This window comes from Colius striatus, chromosome 1 (assembly GCF_028858725.1).
Source record: "Colius striatus isolate bColStr4 chromosome 1, bColStr4.1.hap1, whole genome shotgun sequence".
In the NCBI taxonomy this organism is placed as follows: domain Eukaryota; kingdom Metazoa; phylum Chordata; class Aves; order Coliiformes; family Coliidae; genus Colius; species Colius striatus.
This window is the reverse complement of record NC_084759.1, coordinates 124,109,557-124,132,709: the sequence shown is the minus strand read 5'-3', so window position 1 is coordinate 124,132,709 and position 23,153 is coordinate 124,109,557. Positions and strand designations below refer to the sequence as shown.

Below are 23,153 nucleotides of genomic sequence, written 5' to 3'. Positions count from 1 at the left end.
ACATTGTGTTTTACATTTGTGTAATTATTTAATATTAAAGCAAATCCTAATCACTCTCCTACTCTTAAAAAAAGGAAAAGATTCATATGCTCTAACCAATTAAATGAAGCAAACATTATCTGTATCATTACTGAATGTGTTGATGAATGCCTTTGTTTTTAGAGAAAAAATATTTCTTTGACATACTGTTTACAGCTGCTCACGATGCCAATTTGAAATTTACACCTGCAAAACTGAGTTGGTAAAGCATTCTAGAAATGACTTCAAATATTGTTTGATGACTTCACTGGATTTTTGAATAAACTAGAGAAAGTTATTAACTAAAAGATGTGTAAAGTCCCTAAAACTATTTGCTACTTGGTTATTTCCTACAAAGAGCAAGTTTGTTTGCTTTGTTTTGTTTTGAATGCTCCTGTGAGCTCAGCTTTAGGCTTGCACTCAACTAGGCACACTTGCCTGAGTCAGGTTCCTAAAGGATATCTATGGCTGCACAGCGAATTCCTTAATTTTGGAGTATCCTTTTCTTTTGCCCACGTCTCAGAAAAGGTTAGCTGTTCCTAGATGTACCAGGCAGCAGGGCATCTATCTGTGCTCCTAGAGCTTGGCTTTCCAGCCAAAATGAAGGTATTTCAGTCCTAGTCTAGCTAGGTACATTAACTGCTCTTTCTTCTCTCCACAACATGGTACAGGAGCGTCAGCCTACCTTCATGGTTGCAAAGATGCTGCTTTCAAAACAAGACCCTTATTGCTTTCTTCAGGATGTTGTATTAAGCCAGGAACAGAAACAAACAGATAGCACATGATATCAGTGAGCAGTGAATGGAACTTTTAACAACTAAATTAATGCAGGGGAAAAAAAAAAAGCAGGATGTTCCAAATGTAGATGAGGAGAAGCCAGTTTTGTATGTCCAAAGGAGAGCTGACTCAACAATCTTTATGCCCAAATTCCCAGTCTGTTTTTCACGTGCCCCAAAAAGAGCATGTCAGAGGGGAATCAAGTTGCTCAGACTTTGCGCTTGAAAGTAGAAACCAAAGTCTTTTGAGTCTGCTCTCGAGATTCGCACATGCCTGTCAGCAGCACGGGGTCCGTCTTGTGCTCCACTTGGTAGAAGGGACAATTCTTCAGGTGCTCCGACATGCAGGCGACGTCGTTGCGCTGCCATTTGTTAACTCTCGAAAACAGGCTGCTGAACTGCCAGATCTAATATGGGAAAGGGGAGAGAAATTGGAGAATGTAAATGGGGACGTTGGTAAAAAAATGAAGTGGATTTCAAGAAATCAATGTATGTTTCTAGTGTGTGTGCAGAACTCATACTAGACAGGGTAGTGAACATCTGATTGTGCAGGGCTGGTGAAGTGAAAATGGGGTCTGCGTTGTTATGTACCTCATATGTGATGTTTTTGTTACTTTAGTCATCACCTGCCATTTTAAAAGGAAAAGTATCCTTCTGCAGTTTTTGGTGTCAATCCAGTGCAGGGCACGAGGAAATCCAAGACCACGACACCTCTACAGAAAACTCCATCACATATGCAGTGTGATCCAAGGTGTTTATAAAGCACAGTGACTACAGAATTCTTGTGTGACACGTATGTCAAAGAAACCTGACTCAATAAAGACCTTCCAAAGCATATATCAGAAACTTCAAAGTGATTACCATTACAACACTGCTGTTATTCACACCATCCCAGAGCAAGCCCGGGAAATCTAAGGTTAAAATTATTCCTAAGGGACATACAAGCTTGTAAAAAATAGAAATGTGCAGTTTAAACTTTCTGATTGTGTTCATGGTGATACCACATGCTGTTTAGTGATACAGTAGCATGCAGTGATAGGGCTGTGATTAAGTCACTTTAATATTTCCTGAATGCCATTAAATCAAAATAATTTTTGAAGTCATAGCAGATTTCTTCTCCCTAAAAATGTTTCCTCTTGTGGAAGGAGGAGGGTATGTGGGTGTGCTACACTTAAGATTACCTGACACTGTCCTAGTCCTAAGTAACTGTGGCTATTATACACAATAGTCCAGAAATTCAGACTAATTATAAACAGAATGTTTCCAAGGAGAGTCCGTGCAACAAGATTCTCATGTGGTCAATACAGAGAGCTAACATGAAAAGGGTTAGATGTTCCTTAAATTAAATGCTGATGGTTTGAAATTGCTCTACAATAACTGCAGTTAGTTGCTATGTGATTGCTTGGAGGTAATTTCTTCCTTTTACTGAAGGAAGCCTGATTCTCCAGTAAATGATTTCAGTGGCTAATTCCTGTTGCGGATTGGGCAAATTTGACTTGCAGCTACCCAATTTTCTTACACATATTTTGAATTCAGTAAGCTTAACATTTTTTCCTAATAAAGAGTATTTTCTCTTAGTTAAGTAAAAAAATGCTAAGCTTATATTAGATAAGAATCAATAGGTGGAGATTTTCAGGGGCCTGCTTGAAAGGCAGGTTCTTAGATTATTTCTGGGAGTCTTCCCTGGATCTCTGTCTTGCCTGCTTGGTCATGCTGTTATTCTTGCCAACTGTTTTATGTTAGAGCAGCTGCAAAGTTATCCACTAGAAAAAAAACCCTGTAGTAGCTATTGTTCAACTAGTACTTAGACTGAGCTGTTTACATATTTCTTTCAGACTACCTAAATAGACAATAAGGGTGGTAATTTTCCAGCACAAACAGTGGGAGACCAGCTTGGCAGAAGGTGGCTTCCTATCCCCGTGCTGCTCACAATCCAGCGAGTCAGACTCTCATGGCAATCCTGTGAATTGATCTTCGGGGGTTGATGTTAATGCCCGAGCTCCTTCCACAGCCTTGTCTCCTTATTCTTTACCTTTGTGGTGTTCTAAAGCATGTTTTAGTTTTGACACACCCTAAACCAGCTTGTAAAGAACTAAATAAAAACTATGAACCTCAAGTTCTTAAAAAAATCCATGTGTAACTATTAAATACCAGGAATTCTCAGTTTCCAGTGCCTAAAAAGGGTGCACACGCAAACAGATTACCCCAGACAAGCTTAAGTGGGGGCTTTCTTAAGTCACAAGATACCCATGTCCACCTTCCTGCCTTTGCTAGATATACGGCATTTTACAGCCCTGAGTCCTGACAACTGTGGTGCAAATTCACAACTTCATAAACCTTCCCTGCATCTGCATGCTTATATGCAGCATCCTTTGCTATGCTTGTGTTTTATCTGGCAAGAACCCATGAGTGTCTTTATCGCAGTGTCTCAGTCACTTGCCTTTTTACGAGCTTTCCATGAACTACCACCATGGGAATATCTTTTTTTCTCCCAGACCAGCAGGACCATTCCCCTCTCTTGAAGAAGAGTGGCACAGATGTCCCTCATCAGCACTGACACTTGCGATAGCTGAGATAAACTGAAACTATCCAGGAATGCTGCAATGTACTTTAGCACTTCCACTGGGAGGCTGCTCAGCAAGTCTGTATTTCTCCCTCGATTAGTCACCGTGGAACTGCACTTCCCTGATTCAGCAAGGACAGTGTCCACCTCTGGCTTAATAGCAAATGTCTTGAGAGGCTTGCTGTATATAACCTTGGCCTTAAGTCCATCAGGGCGGAAGTGATTTTGGACAAAAGTACATCCCAAGTAGGCCAGTGGGCAGCGATGCTGGAACCATCCATCCAGACATGACTGGATATCAGCGTGCACATTCTTGAAGTGGGATGGGAACTCATCCCTTCTGAAAAAATGACTGCAAGTGAAGGTGAAAGCTGAACTGCTTTTGTTGTGTCTTCTGGTTACACATTCAGTGTAGAGTTCCACATGGAGTTCTGGTGGGCTTTGTTCATCCAGAACATCTGATAGAACAGCATTGGAGCAGAAGGGTTCCAGAGGAAAGCTGTACGTCTGTGTTGCAAAATCCACAAAGAGTCCATCAATACCCCTTGCTTCAGAGATCTCATGGCCTTTCAGCTCTTTTTCCAGTGCACATAGCAGTGTAGATTCAACTATATTTGCCTTAGGTAGCTCTTCTAGGTTCATTCCCAGTTCTGAGGTATCCACTGACTTGTCTGATGTTGGTATCTTGTGGCCCAGTGCATCTCCTAGTCGTGCTCTTTTGCCACAGTAACTAACTGGCACTTTGAAGGTGTAGACAGTCTTCACCTCCTGAGCTTCCAAGTTCCCATAGACAAAGTCCTTTTCTCTCGGAGTGCAAGCAGCTAGCTGGCCAAAGCGGATGAGCATTCCGCCGTGATGTACCAGATACATGTTGTAATCACCTACACCAACTTCCTTCTTCAGCCTCTCTAGGACCCCTTCTTGCCAGGGAGCCAGTCCTGTCATTTCTGTATTTGGTGTTACTTGTTTAGAGTTTTGGTCGTTTGCCCCTTCTGCACCATTAGGTACTTCCTCTGCCTTCTCTGTGGAGCTGGCAGCATGAGGGGTTGATGCTGTTTTCTTGGAAGCCTCCTCCACCTTTTGTCCTGCGTTGGCTGGTGAATCCGTTACTTTGCAAGCAAGGAGCTCTTTGCTGAAAATGTTCTCCCAGGTTTTATAACTCCCCAGATCCATTCCTTCTTTGCCCTTTGCCAAATCTTCACGCTCACGTTGGCTGAGCTCAGACGACTGATCATTGCTCTCTTGAGAACCACAGGCTACTCCTCCCACAGCCCCTTCTTCCCCACCCACGTCTTCATCCATTATCTCTTCCACTTCATCCCTTTTCCTCCACTCTGGAAAAAAGTCAGCTATTTTCAAAGTCCTGAAAAGTATCTTCTGGTCTCTGAGTGCCAGGGCTGTGTCCAAACACTCTTCATTCAAGGTCTCCTTCATAATGTTCTTGTGGAGGGTCGTGTCTGAATCCACGTTTGGCCAGCGATTCCACTCCATTGAGCAACAGACAATGCTGGCTGGACAGACCTGGAGGTGCTTCGCCAGCTTAAAGCGGGGCATGGAAAAAGGGCAGCCATAGGCTGAGTTGAGGCAGGAGACCTGTTCAAAGGGACAGAGTAGCTGGTGCTCCTCCTCCTTGCACATGTGGAAGGTGGCCCCGCAATGGAGGCGGCAGCTGATGACCATGCAGGAGATGGAGATCTCAACTGGTGCATGGCAGTGACGGTTGAAACATGTCTCGCAGTGCCTGTGCTGCCCAGGGCGAGCTTTTTGAGACTGATGCTGTGTGGGGCAAAGACAAGAAGACAAGAGTTATTGCCTGAAGGAGCAAGGATAGCCACAGACTCTCCATGCGTGTCCTTGGTTTCTATGCGTTAGGTGCTCACATGCACTCCTGTGGCCAAATGACTGCCAGTTCCATACAGTCTTGTATCAGCACTGATCCCCACGGTACTGTGGGGCCTGATAGCACAGATATAGATAAGGTCCTAACTCAGTTAGCCCAGCAGAGGCAGCCAGAAGACATGAACGTCCTGCAAAGGAACTTCCCTTTGCTCTCTACCAGCAAGGCTGAGAGTGAGGATTATCTTAATGATCCCAGTTCCCAGCGTAGAAAGCAGCCTGGGTAGAGCCTAATTTGCCTGATCTTCTTCACCTGCTTTCCTAATTTACCCTTACACTCCTAGATGATGCCTGCATGTCACAGAACAGAGACTACATGGGACTTTCCTTCAGGTGGATTGTTTGCTAGATCTACTTTATGGAATCAGGCGATGCCTCAGTCTGTGTTTTGGAGAGAAGCCCTAGAATGCAGTGCAGGCTTATTGCCAGGTAATACTCACTCAGTTAAATGCATTTTCTTTCACTTTTTTTTTACAAACTGCCTTTCCCCTTTCTTCCCCTTGCTGTCACCAGTGAATGGCAGTAGGAAGGAGGAGAAGAGGGCAGGTATGCTTTATCTCAGCACCACAGTGTGCAGTCAGGGCAGAAGGAAAGTAATAAAGGTCTAACCTCAACAGAGCTTTTCCTTTCCTATGACAATGCATGAGAGAAGTCAGCCTGAACGTGCCTTTGACGGTGTGTCTCTGTGAAATAATCTGTTTTCCTTCATTTGGGGTTTGTTTTAGAGCACGATCCTACAACAATTGATCCTGCTGCTCTGCTTTTTCAGTTCACCCTATGTACTTCTGACGAGTCAATGTCAAACACTACCTGGAACTGAATAGGTGATGCTGAGCAGATCATATTTTAGATTCAGCTTATTAAGTTGTTAGTGACACCACAAGGGACCAGATAATAGAGAAAGTGGTCACAGATAACAAGTAATAAACAATAACAGTCTCTGTTTCATAAATTCAGCTGCTGTCAGGCAGCTCCACAAATGCAACATTTTGCACCCGACAGACTGGATTAAAAGAACAAGTTGAGGTTGCCAAACCAAATGTTCCTGAAATTTCTACCAGTTTTATTATTATAAACAGTCTAATGTTTTCTTAAGGAAGACTGCATTTCTGTTCTCACACTTCCATATTAATGCAGTTCCAAAATAGACATTATTTTTTCCTCTCCTCCCCTTAAAAACCTTTGATAAAAAAAGGACAGACAATTTTCCTGAGGTCTGACAACAAAAAGCAGAAGTACAAGAAGATAATATATGAAGATCCTTGCAGAAAAAGCTATCAATATCAGATTACTAGCTTTGTGTCACAATGCCTTTGGTTTCATTATTGAGATTTTCATTCTTTCCCAGTAAATCAGTTTAACGTAAATCAGTTTAGTGGAAAAATATTGCACTTGTGTGGCCTGCCTGCAAAAGCTTCCAGTTCCCCCTGCTCATAATATCTCTACCCTTGCAATAATTCCTTGCAATGCCTGTCAATCCTTCCTAAAAATGGGAAAACAGAAACGCAGAGCCTGGCAGCAAGTAAATGGAGATGGTGACTAGCATGAGGCATGCCTTCTGCTATAAAAAAAAAATATCTAAGGACATAAGCCCAATCCATCCAGCCCAACAGCCTTCTTCAACAATGTCTGTAAGAGATGCTGTTTAGGGGGAACGTGCAGAACCTATGTTGTCCTTTCCTCTCATACACAGCTGTTGGATTAGAGAACTAAAGTCTGTTCAGCCATTACTTGGAGCTGCTTGCACGTACTTCTAAGTATTGATGCCATCAACTGGTATGAGTAACTTGGTGCAAAAAAATGCTGCTGCAAGTATAAAACTTTTGACTTTCTGCTCCTCACTGTAGGGGCTGCATTCCAGTTTCATTCAGCCTCCTGCAAATCTTTGTGGAAAGGAAAAAGCAAATGATAAGGAAGAACCAAAGCTTCGTTTCCAAACAGGACACGGGGTGCTTTTTTTTGTTGTGTGTAAAAATGAGAAAAAGATTGTTGACAAGCCTTCCCATCACACTTGCTATGCAGTAGGAACTACCATAGGCCCAGCAGACTCTGACTTGGCTCTGGAAAAAAATAGAGATTGTTACCAAAATAATTTAGACTTTGGGGTTTTCTTCGAAGGTTAAAGAAAGTACAGTAGTGTTATTTACCTAGGTGTGAGTGCTTTTGCAACCCCAGGCTTAAGTGGCCTAGTCCAGAGAAGACCTATGCTGCAGATGAAGTAGGCTCAAGCTCAAGGGGAAGTCATGCTACATGAAGCTGCTTCCCCTCTCTTTCATGAAGGCATTGTCTTAACATCTCATCTTTCACTTTCACATCCCAGCAATGGAAGTCACACACAATGCTAGAGAAGGAAACATGTCTGGGAAAGGCAATGCTTCTGAGTTCCTGTAGTCCCTAAAGACCACACACTCCTGTTTGAATTTTAGGTGAGTTTACTGCTCAATACACCTCCGCTCCATTCTTTGCAACTTTCAACACTGACCAACACCTGTTTACACCTCTGAATGAATCAACCCCATTCCTCCTCAGTCCTACAGAGGAAAGGAATGTGTCCTTAGTGGTCCCTTCACCCAGAGACAAACTTACACTCTGAAGTATAAGGCTCAGATTTGCATGGAAAGAGCTCAAGATAGCAATGCAGAAAAATAGTATTTCATGACTATCCATTATAACATTCCCTGCCTTGTCTTGGGAAGTACTGTTTTCTGCACACAGGTGACACCAGGCTGCTGGACAGGGTGGCCACAGCCACATCCAGCACTTAAATACATGTGTTTTGGAGTGGCACCTGGCTTGCTTTAGGCTGTTTAGTTACATCTACTTTTATGCAGCTTAGAGAAGCAGGAGATACAGATGGATTTATTTCACGTTGGCAGCATCCTTGCTGCTCTCATTCTTGTAACATTTTGCTGCAAATATAATCTCTAAAAATAGTTCCAGCTATGACTTGCATAAGGTCAGAGGAAGGCTGGGTGCATTACACCACAATAAAAACACGAATATGTGAACAATACTTTCCACTGCAAAAGTGACTCTTTGAGGGAAATAATTGATAAATAAAAATACATCAGAGGCACAGGCCTTGTGGTTCTGAAAACATAGGACCGCTTGCAAAGTTTCTGGAGAGGAGCCTGCTTTCATGCTGCTGTACACTAAAACAAACCCCATCTGAATCATACGTAGAGAAAGATAATACATGCTTTGTTTATTAAAAGTGATCATATCACAGCATTCAGATCCAGAACCAGCCTTTGTCATTATTCAGGTAATTTTTTTTAGCTATTTACCTCACCTCTAACTTGTATATGCTGTTCTTTTCAGACAAATTATTTCTATGTCTTTCTTCTCATTGCCAAATCCATGAAGCTAGAGGGCAGAAAGAAGGGATTGACATTTTTTTTTTCTGATACTTACCAGGGTTTGAATGCTACTTTTATTCTGACATGCCACTAATCAGGAGCTCTGTATTTTAACTGATCATCTAGTTAGCTCTGTGGTTTTGTTGATGGTATTATTGTCAGTACACAAACTACATCTTTCAAAACCCTGAGCAGAAAAGTTACAAATTTTTGCCTCATTAAGTTTGATACGTAACATCCAGGAGCAGGTGACACACAGATATGCCAGGTGATGAAACGTTTCTCTAAATCTGTACACTTCCCATTTCCCTGCAACTTGCACAATTTATTAAGAGATGTGTTAGAAATAACAAACACAAAATATACATGCTTACTTGAATTCTTTTCAAGCTACTGTGAAAAATGGATGCAAATTACAGTCCACAGTCTGTCCACTTTGGCAAATGTTTATTTTTAGACTGTCATGACAGCAAATTAAGTAAGGTTTAAAAATATACAGCTGCTATTTTAAATGCAGATATGTCTGTGTCTGGAAATCTGTTCAGTGACAATAACTTACAGTTTATAAACCAATTACAATTTATTGTCACTAAACATATATTTAATTCAGCTTCAATCAATGAACCAAACCAATACAACTACCTTCTTATTTGCTATATGGGACTGAGGATATGACATACTAACCTTATACATTATATCTGAGCTTTTTGCACAGAATTAAGTGATGCCTCCCATTTTAAAGAACCACCAAAAAGGGCCACCAGAAAACCCAGGTAATTAGCTTAAAGAGTGGCTCTGAGATGAGACTGTAAATGAACATAAAACAATCTTCCTAAGATTCATAACATGGTAAGGAGCTCTTAAAAAAATTACAGGGAAGTTTGCATCCAAATGCTGGAGCGAAGAATGCTAAACCTACATATAACACATTCAAAGAATGTGAATGCTTTTGGTGATTTGTATAGGGTAGACAGGAGATATTACCTATTTCTTTTAATCCTTTTTATCCAGTATATGGTGTTTATCTCATTTTTTTCATAAGACTTTGAGAATCCTGAATACATAGTTATTAATTTCCCTAAGGGTTTTAAAAATTGTTTACCCTCTTAGTATCTGAGGAGGTTCACAACCAATAATTAATTTATCTTTGCAGTATTAGAGTTCCACTTGAATTGAAAAGATATGATGACTTCTATTTGGCAGATGTAGAATTTAAGTATAGAAAGATTAAAATAGATAAAACTAAATAAAATATTTTATACAAATCAGTACATACACACACACCCCCCTGTATCAAGCATGAAGATGCTCCGGTTCTGATGTTTCACTTGCATGCCTCCTGTACAAAAATCCTGTCAGAGCCAGTTATAGAATCACATTTTCTAGGAGAGCATCTAAACCACCTTAAGCTAGAGGCTTTCTTCTCTTTCAGTGCATTGGTCTTCCTCAATCACTATGTACTTCACAAACTCAGCAAAAAAACCAGGCTTGGGTCTCCTTTTGATAGTCAGGTGTATTTATTTCTTGGAGCTGAGGAAGAACACACCATGCCATTGGAAACCATACTGTATCACATTTGTATATAACACTTGGGAGCCTAAGTTTTCTAAAATCCTGTCCTTCAATGCAAAATAAAAAGCAAATCTAAGGATGCCACCACCTGGAATCAACGATCTCCAAGTGAATTAAGCCCCACATCTCAACACTCAGAGCAGGGAAAGCTAGAGCTTTAGTGACCGCCTTGGCATTAGGCATAGCGGGTCACTGTCCTTCATGGCACACTGACTCTGCAGTTGCCATTCAGACTGATTTTACATATACATGTTTTTAGCCAAGCTTTAAATGAGTCAGGCAATGCGTATGGTACAGGTCAGGATAGATGGAAAGGGAGGATAAAAAGTATAGATGAAACCTTCATCAATAACACTAATAACCTTCTTGTGAGCATGTACAAGGTATAGTTTCTTTGAGGCTCAGATCTTGAACAAGTCCACATGGGTTTTATAGGGGCATTCTGATTCCAGGGCAATCCTTCTGGTGAACATCGAATCCCCAGCGTAAGATATACAAAGTGAAAAGGTTTTCTGTGAGATGTCTGACCTGTTAGATAAACCCAAAGATGGGGATCGGGAATCGGCTGTTTGAGCCTGTGGTGTTTTAGGGCAATAACCACAGGTTCAGAGTTACTGAACAGGTTGGAACTGCTTTACACTGAAACAGAAAAAAAGCTTTAAAATGACAGGGATGGAGGAGACCCACAGTACAGTGCATTAGTCAGGCAAGTTCCTTGCTTTGCTTTCAGAGCACGTGTGCTGCCCAGGTTCCCACAACAGTGCATCAGCTTCTCTTCAGCTCCCTGAACCTGACATGCAGAACTGTGGAGTTCAAAAGAAGCTGTCACACCATCAAGCCTCCCCCTCTCATAGTCAAACTGTGCTGTACACCAGGCAGTAAAGTCGCACCAAAACTTGCTCATGCAATTTCTGTCCAGTGGAAAGCACTGGTGCTGCTATGGGAGGAGTTGTGGAGAGTTCAGACCAGTGAACCTCAGGGTAACAAGGGGAACTGCTAGTAAAAACCCCCACACTGCACTCTGCTTTGAGACACCCGGATCAGCAACACTTCTTCCTACCTGGCACAATGTTGCCACAGCTCACGTGATATGAACCCACCCCAAAATTCCAGGTGGTCTCTGGGCTGGCAGTACAGTGCAGGGCAGCCCAGCAGCAGGGTCTTGTGCTGGGCATGCTGGGGAGTCATGTGGGAAACAGACAGGACTGGGAGAAGGGGAAGGCTGTGGCTCTGAGCTGCTCCTTGTGGGTGGTCCCTGTGCTTTTCCTGGTAGAGACACAGTGAAGCAAACTCTCCCTTTGCATCAGTAACTGGGAAATTGATTTGGCTTTGTCTTGAGTTCAGCAAGTGCTTTAAAATAACATGTTCCAGTTTAGATGCAGTTTGAGAGAGAGAGAAAAAAAAAAGAAGGTCCAAAATCTGGTTTTTTCCTCTTTGGGCTCAGGCTTCTATTTTATGCCCTAGTAACAATCTCATTAAAATACTTTTCTGAAAAGTTCTCGAGATAAACAAGTGAATGGTTTTAAGCAAGACAAAAAAACCCCATCCCAAAGGCAGGTGCCCAGTATAGAGAATTTCAGAGCTATTGGTTAAGGTCTAAGTCATAGAAACACAAAAACAAAGTCATAAAGCAAAAAGATTTGTGAATGAACATCGCTAAGCAGCTGCACTTCAAAATGGTAGTACTTGTAACCCTTGTAATTCTTGGTTTACCATCATTCATTCAGTCTGCATTTCCAACATAAAATTTGCACTCTAATCATGCAAAACTTACCAGACTTTAAGTCTTAGCATTGTTGCCAAAAGGTTGCTCTTGCCTCTCCTCGTATCCCCTTGTCTTACTTCTCTCTGAATTTCTTGAAAATTACAGAAATTGGCTTTTTGATTTCTCATCTGTCCTGCTACTGAAGTTCCTGTCCTAGAATCAGCATCTTAGTTTTTCAAAACCCCAGATACAGTGCTGCAAACTATGGCTAATCCACTGGATGTATTATTGTGGGTTGGATTTTATTTTAGAGTGGCATATCACAGAAGTGTTCACAGTTACCAACTGCCTCTGTTTTAGGGTGTCATTTAAGATGTGTCTGATTATTCTACTTCACTTTAATTACTGCAACTGATTTAGAAGAAGACTTGATTTTCATAGCTCGATACAGTTACCATCACACTGCATATGGTTTGACCAATACAAACTCTTATTTACAAAGCCTTCCTTACCTTAATCATAGAGTCCCTGTGTGTGTACCAAACACTTGCTCTCCTGGTTGTGCACAGCTGAGTTGAAGTGAGGTGGGTAAGGGAGAACTGCAAGCAAAGAATGGGAGGACACGGAGCAAGCCCAGGCAGAAACATCAAGTAGTTTTGGGATGTTAAAAATAAAACCTGTGCATGTGACCGTGTAGCTCAGTTTACAGAGTAGTCTCTTCCACTCTATTTGTTAACACTATCGCTTCTGGAGTGATACTTCACAGAGAAGATGTAAGAAGCAGAACCAGTAACACTTTATGCCCCCTGCATGAAAGGAAAAGAACAAAACCCTTCCCTGAGCTCGGTATCAGCTCCCTGCTGCTCTCTGATGGAGGTTTGCCGTTTAGGACTTAGGTCCCCTTGACGCCCACAGCAGTGTGTGGTGCTGTTGTGACCCTGCCCCTGGCACCCCTCCTCACTAGTTCTAGCAGCTGGTGTCGACAGTGATGGTAGGTTTCTGATCTATCTGGGCAGGGGTGGGCAGAAAGAGCAGGAATAGCCCAGAGCTGAGCAGCTGAGGAGATCTGCCTGCCTGCCTTCCAGAGACGCCCAGCAGACTCTCCAGCTCCTCTGCTGCAACAGAAAGCAGAAAGGGTCCCACCAGCCACTAGGAGGAAGTCCGGATGGTGCAGCTCCCAGTGTCACCCTTCATCAGCCAAACCTGAGGCAGCAAAGGAGAGCAGTCATAGTTTACCAACAATGTGGACCCCTTAAAGCATTTCATGGTGAGAAATTAATACTCATGGCAAGTACAGACACACAAATACATGTCAATGAGGTTTAGGGGTGCAGATGGGGCAGGCACTGCTTCTTCCTGGTGGGTGCTCACCTCATCTAGCTGCAAAGACACCTCTTGTGACCCTGCTGCCACACACAACCACTTCCCACCACCGCAGAAACACAGAACACCAAATTTTGGCTGTGGTGGCGGAAGCTCTGAGATCCTAAGTCACACTGAACTTCGTGCCATGCCTTATCTTTTCTGTTTCCCTATCTGCGAGTCCCCAGTGGCTCTCATTGTTTGAAGCAGTGCAGGCAACTGTGTTTTCATTTTGAGGGCTGAACAAAATGTCAGTAGGTGCCAACCAAGGCTTGCTGGTGCCAATCGTAATTTGCCACTGCTAAATATGGTTAGCAGTCTGGCTCTGTGACCTTTTTTAGCAAGGGCTGTATTATCATGATACCTTTTTCTGTCATCCCATTGCACTGGGGAAAACAGAGGCCAGCGGTAATATGCCTAAACTCAAATTTTCCCCAGTCACAGCGTGTCTACTGATTTATCCCATCCACTTCCACACACTCCCCTCTTCTTCCCAGTTCAGGGTCATTCTTTAGCTTTCAGTGTTGTCATCATCTTTTTGGGCTCTGGAAGCATGCTGCTTGTGTGCCTTGCTCTTCTAAAAATTCTGCATTACTAATTTAGGAGTAAACTCCCTCCAGCTGAATTAACTCACATGACTAAAACACGGCTTCAGAAGTAGCTGTTGTTTAGATCTGTTTAGATCTCTGTGTTTCCAGACAGTCTGAACTCTGGTGGCATTTTTTACTGTTTCCATGTGTGTGTCTGATCACACAGACCCAAACAGCCTGCCCTGGGCTTGCCTCACTCTGCTTGGTATTCTGCCTTGCAGTTCCCAAGTTTTGCAAATCCTTGCCTGCTGGTGATGGCTGTACTCCAAAATCTCCTTTTAGGGCAGGATATCAGAAGACATGCAGAATGAACATAGTTTGCTGTGCCTGAAAATGTGTACATGGTGGAGAGAAAGGAGCAGACGAGTGAAGGCAACAGGACACAGGAATTCATTCTCATACCTGCAGCATACCACTGTGTTAGCTCAGCTGCACCTGAAACCAGACTCTCAGCAAAAGCCAGAGAACTTGAAGATCTCTGCTGATGCCCTTACCTGTGCTAATTTTATTCAAGGTATCTTAGGAATGCCAACCAATACTGTAACCAGACCTCTTGCTTGCAGTACAGATGTGCTTACTGGTAGGGTGTGAGAAACCTGAAATCTCTCAAAGAAAAATGGAACTGTTATTTTTTCGTGTGTGTGTGCAAATGCTTTGCTGTTGCCTGTCTGTTTTAGTATCTGTTATCTCAATTTTATGGCTAGAAATGCTGTGCTATATAGAAGCCCCATGAAATGTATGTGATATATATATGGTATATGTATATGTATTATAACTATAAGACTATACATAACTATTGACATGGAAAAATTGGGTCAGATCTAATAGCCTGAGACAGGCAAAGCTGATGCAGCTCCCAGGTCCAAGAGTCCCAGGTCCAAGCAATAGCCAGGGTGAGCTTGTGTTCCCCATAGGCACATGTGCAAATACACATATACACCACTTAAAAATATATACATGTATGGCTACACAGATTACACAGCCAGACACACAGAGCAATCACATGGATACAGCACCAGCAGCCTCAGCCCACCACGTCCCTGCCTCAGCAAGATGGTGCTAGTGCTCTAGTGAGCATATGTGTACATATGTACAGTGTGGCTCCCTCCAGCAGCTGGGCTGACAGTCTGCCCAATCTCTGCAGTCCCCCAGCTTCCAGCTCCCCCATGGCGGTCTCACCCTTAGGTCTTCCAGCCTCTTCTGCAGCTGGATGGGACTCCCCATGGCCCCTGGCAGCCATCTCAGTCCTCTCCGGGCCCCAAGCCCTTCTCTAGCAGGTCCAGCTGTACCCTCGCTGCCAGTCACACACTTGCCCACATGCTTGCTCCCATGGACACATGGGCCCTGAGCCCCAACCCAGACACTGGCACCCAGGCTCCCCACACTCCTGCACGTGGTGATGAGAGTTTCTTGCCCAGGGAAAAGTGTGAAAGGAGTTTAATGAGATGATGGGACGTGCCACACTCATCAGGCAAAGGGCAAGGAGAGAGAAACTATCACTAAGCATTTACATGTGATTGGCCCTTTCTGTTCCTGTACCCCTCTGTTTTCTCATGCTTGATCCTCCATACATCACCTAAGCCCTCACACTTCGTGCATTTCGTTCCTTCCCTAACGTTCCCTCAGGAGTCCCATGCAATCCCCAAATACTCTTCCCCCACATCCCATCCTGTGTCCTGCACCCCTGAACGGAGGTCCCCGTGCCCAGTCCTAGAGGTGCTGGGGCTGAAGCTACCAGACAGCTCTGGGAGGTGCCTGGACAGGGTGTCCCTTCCTCCGTGTCCCTAATTTGGGTCTGCCTGCCATCATGCCCCTGTGCTCCTAGAGATGGGGCTTTGGTGGGCTCCTGGGATGGGCCTAGGAGCAGTCCCGCAGGGTGCAGTTCTGGATCCCCCTCTGCCATCATCGCCCTGTGCTCCTCTGTGGGTGTGCAGACCAGCCTGTGTCACACACAAATGTATCTCGACAGATACCACGGCCGACTTGCAGCTATTGTGGCCTTTTATGCTAACTCTGAGGCCAGCGACCGCCGCTCTGCTGCGTCCAGCCTCGCATGAAAGTGCGAAATGGCTTCGCTCTCCAGGCGCGCGCAGACGCCAGCGGGCTCCGCTCCCAGTGACGGGGCCGGCGGTGACGCCGAGGCCACCGCAGCATAACCTCAGTAGCAGGGACGATAAGTTAATGCGGATAAGTTAAAGTCAGCTCGTCAGGTTATTCCGGGCTGTAAAAGCGTGTGTGTGTGTGTGTGTGTGTCTGTGTATCTCTGTCCCTTTTACCGCTGCACGTCACAAAGCTCCCTTGCCGCAGCGCTGACAGGTGCCAGCTTACGGCCCGCGGCTGCCTAACATCGCCCCACCATTCGGGGCTGCAGCGCCATTGTCGCCATGCTCTGCAGAGGTACGGCCAACGACTACTCCATCTGCCTCCGGCCCTGTAACTCGCCCTACTGTCGCCGCTGCCGCCACCGCCCCTCCGGCAGGGAGGCGGCACCTCCTCTTTCCCTGCCTCAGACCCACCCGCTGCGACGGCGGCGCCGCCCGCCGGACTCCAACTCCCGGCATGCCTCTGCGGCGCGCTGCGGCGGTCCCAGCGCACGCCGCCTGTGGCTGCGACAAGCGCGCGACGCATGCCGGGAGTCGTAGTCTTCCTTAGGGCGGCGTCCCTCCGGCGTCCCCTCCCGAGGAGAGCGGCGCGGCTGCGCGAGGGGCGGCCTCCGCCGCAAGGCCGGGCTCTCCCCGCCCCGCGGGGCTGCCGGAAAAAGCTCTCCCTTCCAGAGGGCGCTGCGGCCAGGCCGGAAGCTGCGCAGCTCGCCAGGCGCGTGCGTAGTGCCGTCGCCAGCCAGCGCCGGGCAGGCAGGTTGGGAGGGAGGGAGCGGCGCTCGCGCGCCTCGGGCCCGAGAGCAGACAGCGCGGGGCCGGGCCGCGCCGGCAGCAGGTACGGGGGCAGAGCTCGCCGCCGGGAGCGGGCTGGGGCGGAGTAAAGGGCTCGGGCCCGCGCCGCGGCGAGCCGGCAGAGGCGGAGGTTAACGGCGGCAGGGCGGTGAACGTAGCCTGGCCGAGCGCGGGAGGAGAAGCGAGTCCCCGCGGGGGGTCGGCGGGAGCGCCTTGTCCCGGTCCGCGGGAAGCCCGGGCCGCAGCTGCAGCGGGCTGCGGGTGCCCCCGGCCTGCGCGCGTGCAACAGGCGGGGGCTGCGCGGGCGGGGCGGGGCGGGGCCGGCCGGCGCGGCGGGAGCCGCGCGCGTGGGCCGGGGCCAGTCGCCTCCCGCCGCCTCAGCGCCACCCGCCCGCGGAGCGCGAGGAGAGGGGGCTCCCGGGGAGCGGGAAGGCGCCGAGTCGGGCCGCGCCGCACCGCGCCGGTTCTGCCCCAGGTGCCCCCGCGTGGCTGCTGGGGCCGTGGGGTTTGTACCGGCGGCGAGCTGCGCCCCGCGGAAGCACCGCGCTCTGGCTTTAGCAGCCGGTGGGGTGGCTGCGGCGAGTCTGACGACTCCGTCCCTGCCTCAAGGACGGGCTTCCCCGATGCTGCTGCCGGCGAGCGGGATTGCCGGTCTCGTCCTCTGGCGGGACGGGCCGTGGGGAGAGGCAGCGCTGCGGCGGGAGGGGGAGGGGAAGGGAAACTTTCTTCTGGGTGTTCTGTACTTGTACGGGTTATTTTTTTTTTCCCCTAGTGAGCTTGGTTGTTCCTACCAAGACTGTACCTTCTTCCTTGCAAACATCCCCTCACTGCCTGACACTATCCCAGCCCCCCATTATCTGTTTGACTGCCTGTATGTGATGAAGGTACCACGGCTTTCTTTGTAGCCTTGGTGTCCGTTTTCAGTTGTCACGTTTTCGGAGACCTTATAAGTGACAGAAACTCGACTCATTCATAGTCTTTAAAAATTTCTGTCGCTCGTACAGGAATGCATATAACGATGATTTTAAGCTTTGCCTCTTGAGGGCGTTTCATTAAAACTGAAACTCCAGGCTGAAAAGATGTCATGAGCTGTGAAAATACTGGGCTGCTGTTTCTGCAGAATTCCCAGATGGTGCTGAATGGTTGTGTTTAATAGTCTCTTTATCCTTTATTCAGCTACTGTTTCTCTGAATCTTTTTGTTTGCTGGCATATTTTCTGCTCCGAGTGTTTAATGCTAATGAAGGACTTAACAAAGTTGGGATATGTCTGTGAGCTATCTGGAAATGAGATTGCAGTTTTATCCCTAGAAGTTAGTTATTTTAAAGCTATTTTGTGTATACCTGTCACATTTAATAGTTAGAATTGGATGGTCAATAGACCACTGTGTAAATTAATATTTTTACTCAAACTAACCTTTGGTGAGTCTGTCCTAGTTTTCATTGCAACTTAATTGTTCTCCCTGCAAAATTACCACGTGCGTTAACACATGAACTAGCTCATTCAAAACAAGTTTGTTTCTTCTTGAACTTTGATTGCACCTTCTAATTACTGTTCAGACATACCCGTAGGCACAGGGAAAATGAATATTAGCTTGAGGCTTGGTAGCATAAGATGGCATGCGAGGTAGAGGTTTTTCTCAGGATAGATTCCCTTGTCATAATCTTTCAAACAGGTGCAGTGACACTTCACTTACAAGAGGCATGACTGTTTTAAGGGCTTGGGATTCTGAACAGAATCTTTGTTACGTCTCATTCAAACACTGTACCAGGATGTTTACCTTTTGCTGTCAGTATGCCATCCGCTGGTTTGGGTTTTTTTGTTTCTCTGATGTTACATTCCCTGTGTTGATGTCTTCAGAGCTGGCTTGCTTATGTGGTCCTATATATTCAGCTGGGTGCATATTCCTGGAGGAGTCAGTGTCGTCCATTTAGAAAGGGAAAGGCAGCATTAGAACATGTCAGCAACACTGACCAAAGTCACTGTGAGATCTTAAAAGTGCTACAGTCAGAAGTAGCCGTTTCTGAAAGGTTCTTTATAGAGACTTTTAAGGGTAAATGTTTATTTAACCAGATTGTTTGATAGTCTTATTTCAACTTCAGTGCTTCAGTCTTTCAATACAGTGCTCTTTTCTTTTTTCCTTTCCCCTCCCCCCATGTGTTGAATAAGCTAAAGTGAACAGAATGGTACTTTTTGTTTTAGACTGTCCTGTATTTGGCAGTCTTGCTTTGATATATTACTGTTTGTCTCTTTCTCCACAAGATAGTGGAGTTTTTCTTCTAAAGTGTTCTACAAAATCTCTAGAGGGCAAAGCAAGAGCTTAAGTATATCCTTAAGAACACAAAAAAGTGTACCTTTAAATGTAGTAGTAAAGAAGTTGCAGCGTTGGAAAACATAACTTCATGACAAGAGGTAAGAAGTTAACAGATGCAAACCAGTGCCCTGCAGAAAAATTGAAATTAACTCTGTGAAAACTCATAAAATACAGCAGATTTTTTAAAAAATGTTGTGAATTAGTGTAAATTTGAAACATAAGAGGAAATAGAAGAGCAGCAGCAAATAGCTAAATGTAGTGGATTTGTTTAAAATACTTCTGAAGGCCAAAGGAGATAATAGTGTGAGGGAGCCTAGTATGAGCAAGTCAAGAAAAAGAAAGGATGTTAAAGGAATTACTTAATGAAATGCTGTGAGTAGCTGAACTATCTAAGCGGGAGGTTCTGGAATGGTATAATGGCAAGTTGGAAAGACCAGATCACCCCCTCTTTTTTTTTTTTTTTCAGTCTTCCCAGAGAACAAGAGTGAAAGCTGAATTGATATTAAAATTGTCCAGCCTCACACTAAAGGACCAAAGCCTGATTGAAGTTCTTGTTTAAATAATATAATGAAAAAAATGCTGATGTAAATTGCAGAGATAAGGGGCAGCAAAATAATAACAAGTAATTTTTTTTTCTGCTCTGAAGAAAGAATCCATTCTTACTCTGCTACAGTTTCTGATGTCTGTGAAGCAAGTAATGGATTAAACTGCTCTGTGTTATTTCCAATAATTAATTTGGGGTTTTCAAGATGCATACCGCTTCTCACACTTTGTAAGGCCTGTAGAAATATCAATACTTGTAAATTATTGTGATGAAGGTAGAGGAACTCTGGAAGAACAGCAGAAGGTGAGTTTAAATGAAACACTCAGTGAAAACCTCTGCTAAGTATAAAACCTGTAGAACAGCAGGACTGTAAATGATATTACACCACCCCATGAATGTCTTCAACTGCATAAACCTTGTGCAGACTTCATTAATTTCCATGATAAGAAGTAGGGGTAGTCTAAGGCAGGTGACTGTAAATTTCCTTTCACCATAGTTAGTTTAGAAAGGATGTTAGTTAGTAGTAGGAGGGTACACTTAGGAAGTAACGGTAGACTGAACATTGCATGGTCACTGCTGTTGATCTACTCATATAAGACAAGTAAATGGAATTCAGTGACATAAAAAGAAATTTGAAATTGGACTAAAGTGAGTAGTTTTTTGAAACATAATTAATGCTTAGTGTCATGAGGAGGCAGAAGCTAAAAGCATTAGAACTGCAAAAAATAGGACTGTTCCTAGATGTATATAGAGAGTAGTAGACTCAGGAGTTTTAAGAGTGTGCCATGTGAATTAAGATTCAGCTAGTCACCAAATGCTGAGAGCTTCCTTATGATATAATTTTCTCTTTTTCTGTTTTCATTTGGTGGTTCAGACTGCTTGCCAGGCTCAGCAGGAGGATTCATATGTTCTATGAGAAACTAACCAGTTTGACATACACAGATCTCTTATTTTCTTTTATTTTTTTGCAGTTTGGGGATAAAGTTGATCTCATACATAAGTAATATGCTGATTTTTAGAAATAAACAGCCTGTGGCTAGACATCCTGAAGTGTTCATCTCCAAACAAGACATTATAAGCCTACCAAACCTAGTGCTAAGGTTATACGTGAAAGCAAGTTCACCCATTGATAGATGACAAATGTCTTTTTTGCAAACCAGATGCCTTTTGATGGTACACAAACCACAATTTACGTTCAAGTGAAGTCAGATAATAATGTTGTGATTAGTGTTAGATTGCTGTGATGTGGTTTGTCTGAAACAGGAAGAGATTGCCTCTTAAAACGTGCAGGATTCCTTTGTGCATTTTCCATATTATCACCTCTGTAACTACCTGTGTGGCCTTGTTTTACTTTTTTTTGTTTCTATGGAGAAATTATAAAAAAGGAATAAGGGGTGTATTTGTGAATGTGCTGGATGTTGCATTCGAGGGCTTTTGGTAGGAGGGACACTAGGTGTAAAAGAGATAAGGGAGGCAGAAAGAACATTATCAGGCTTTTAAGTTCCTGTGGGCTTTGGCATAATGCAACTGATAGATCAATATGACTGATAGATGTGACTTTTGGTTGCAGGTGTCTGAAACTAGTATGAAACCAGTAGTGTTATTTTGTGCTTTTGCACACAGATATTCCATAATGCTGAGTCACAGCAACCAATAAATTTGTTGAAGGCAAATTTGTCACTGGGAGAAGCATTAGATAGTTTTGATTTCAATGCCTTCTGATGTTCACAACCCCAAACAAAAGTTGTTTGAAACGACATCATCAGCGTAATTATCAATTGAGTTTAGTTTTACCCTAATTTGTTTTAAAACGTCTGTGACTTTGATATGAAATGCTGAAATCTGTGCTCTTGTTCTCTTGTAAAGAACATAGTACAGCATTTTGGGATGTTAGAAGTGTTAGGATGTTTTTTTTTTTTCCTGACAGATGATGACTGTCAAAGGATAGAGATGGTTGTTGTTTTCAAATGGTCTGGTTTTTAGATATAACCTTACAGAAAATGCATTGTGGGTCAGCTTTTTCTGTAAGTGCAGGGATGGTATGCTGTAATCTTAATAAGAATACAAATGAATCTCTGCTTTAAAAGAAAAACAGATTACATTTTAGGTTGGCACCCAGGAATAATCATTTCTGTTGTTTTATGTTGATGGGCACGTTAATGTGAGGTGGTTTTTTATGTTAGTATAATCCCGTGTGGCTGAAAAGCTTTAATTCCCCATCACTAGCTGCTTTGTTTTATGTCTTGTGTGAACTTTTTGCTTTCACGGTGAGTGTAGACTGTGAGGTTATAGAAATCAGGGTGAAGTGTTTAGTTTTTTTCCCTTTAAACAGTTTTGTTGTACTGCAATGACTTTCAATGCAGTAGAGGAATTTTGTGTTTCCAACTCAAATCAGAGAGACTCAATTAAAAATTTTGAGGATGCTTTTCTCTTAAATTCACCTGGCTTTGAGAGTCAGGTTTTTTTCCCCCTCCTCTTACTCAAGTTAAAAGGTTTCTGGAACTTTGAAAGCTGTAGCTGCTGCCTCATTAAGTCAAAGTGGACCTTTAAAAAATGGAACTTGAAGCATCTTGGAGATACCTTTGAGATAGTAAATGTATAGTGAAGTGTTAGATTGTGTGGCTGTCTACTTTTCACTGGTAGTACAGGCTGATGTGTGATAAGTTTCTGAGACAACATGAAGTGTGAAGCAGTTGTATTTCTGTTAGTGTGTTGGTGGGTTTTTTTTATTGCAACCAGAAATATGCTTTCTTGGTGTTTTGTTTCCTTCTGTGTATCTTTTAGTGTAAAAAAGGACGATCAGGGGCTTGGCAAGCTGATACTGACTGATTTTAGACATGCCACTTACAAAAGAAAGGGTATTTTTTAAGCACAGAAGGCCTTTCTTATACCAGGGAGTATACTGAATTGATCCTTCAGGATTAATCATTTTACAGAAATACTTTTGTTATGGTGGTTGATGTTTATTTTAACCACCTTTTCAGCCCTTTTTTCTTTTATGGAAGATGTCACAATGTGACTTTCCTAACTTGACATCAGGTGTCCTCAACATTGTTCTGATAACAGTCAGGAGTTTTTTTCTCCTTCTTTTTTTTGTGTGTGTTTTGGTTTGTTTTTGTTTTTTGAACAACAGTCAACGTTGACGTTTTGAATTTGTCTGTAATATGTTCCATATTCTGCAAAATTCTATGTCTCTTCAGGCTGTGTATTAATTAAGTTTTAAGATTATTCTCACTTTTAAATAAATGCCAGTTGAAGTGGCCTACAACGTGCCAAATTTGCTATAGATTAGGTGGATTAGTGCTTGGTTTGCTAATTCACAGCTTTATAAAGGTGCTAGAACAGTAACAATTGTGAATTAAGGCCTACTGCTGGGCATGGAAAAAACCCATTAGGATTAGGAAGCCTGCAAAATAAAGCAGATTTGAAAGATATGGAGATAAGCAACAATTCTGTTAAGAAGGCCCCTTCTTCTAGTTTTTAAAAGAAAGTCCCTAAAAGTCTGAACCTTGTTTCAAGGCTCTAAATATAGATACTCTGTTCATGATTAGCTATGGCTCTTATT

General features: G+C 43.9%; 2 protein-coding genes across 5 annotated transcripts in view; one reads left to right on the top strand and one right to left on the bottom strand.

Moving 5' to 3' along the window:
* Positions 1-779: 779 nt before the first annotated feature.
* Positions 780-12,502, bottom strand: FBXO40 (F-box protein 40). Its single transcript, XM_010207039.2, has 3 exons — positions 12,402-12,502; positions 3,235-5,133; positions 780-1,201 (listed from the first exon to the last, which is right to left on the bottom strand). The coding sequence occupies exons 1-3, from the start codon at positions 12,408-12,410 to the stop codon at positions 1,004-1,006; spliced, it is 2,106 nt and encodes a 701-aa protein (XP_010205341.2). The 5' UTR covers positions 12,411-12,502; the 3' UTR covers positions 780-1,003.
* Positions 12,503-16,632: 4,130 nt separating this feature from the next.
* The window catches only part of KPNA1 (karyopherin subunit alpha 1), a 61,685-nt gene continuing 55,164 nt past the window's right edge, over positions 16,633-23,153 (top strand). For all 4 annotated transcript variants that reach the window (XR_009819514.1, XR_009819513.1, XM_062005662.1 and 1 more), the window contains exon 1: positions 16,633-16,775. The gene's annotated coding sequence lies outside the window, so the exon portion shown is untranslated. The remainder of the gene's footprint in view (positions 16,776-23,153) is intronic.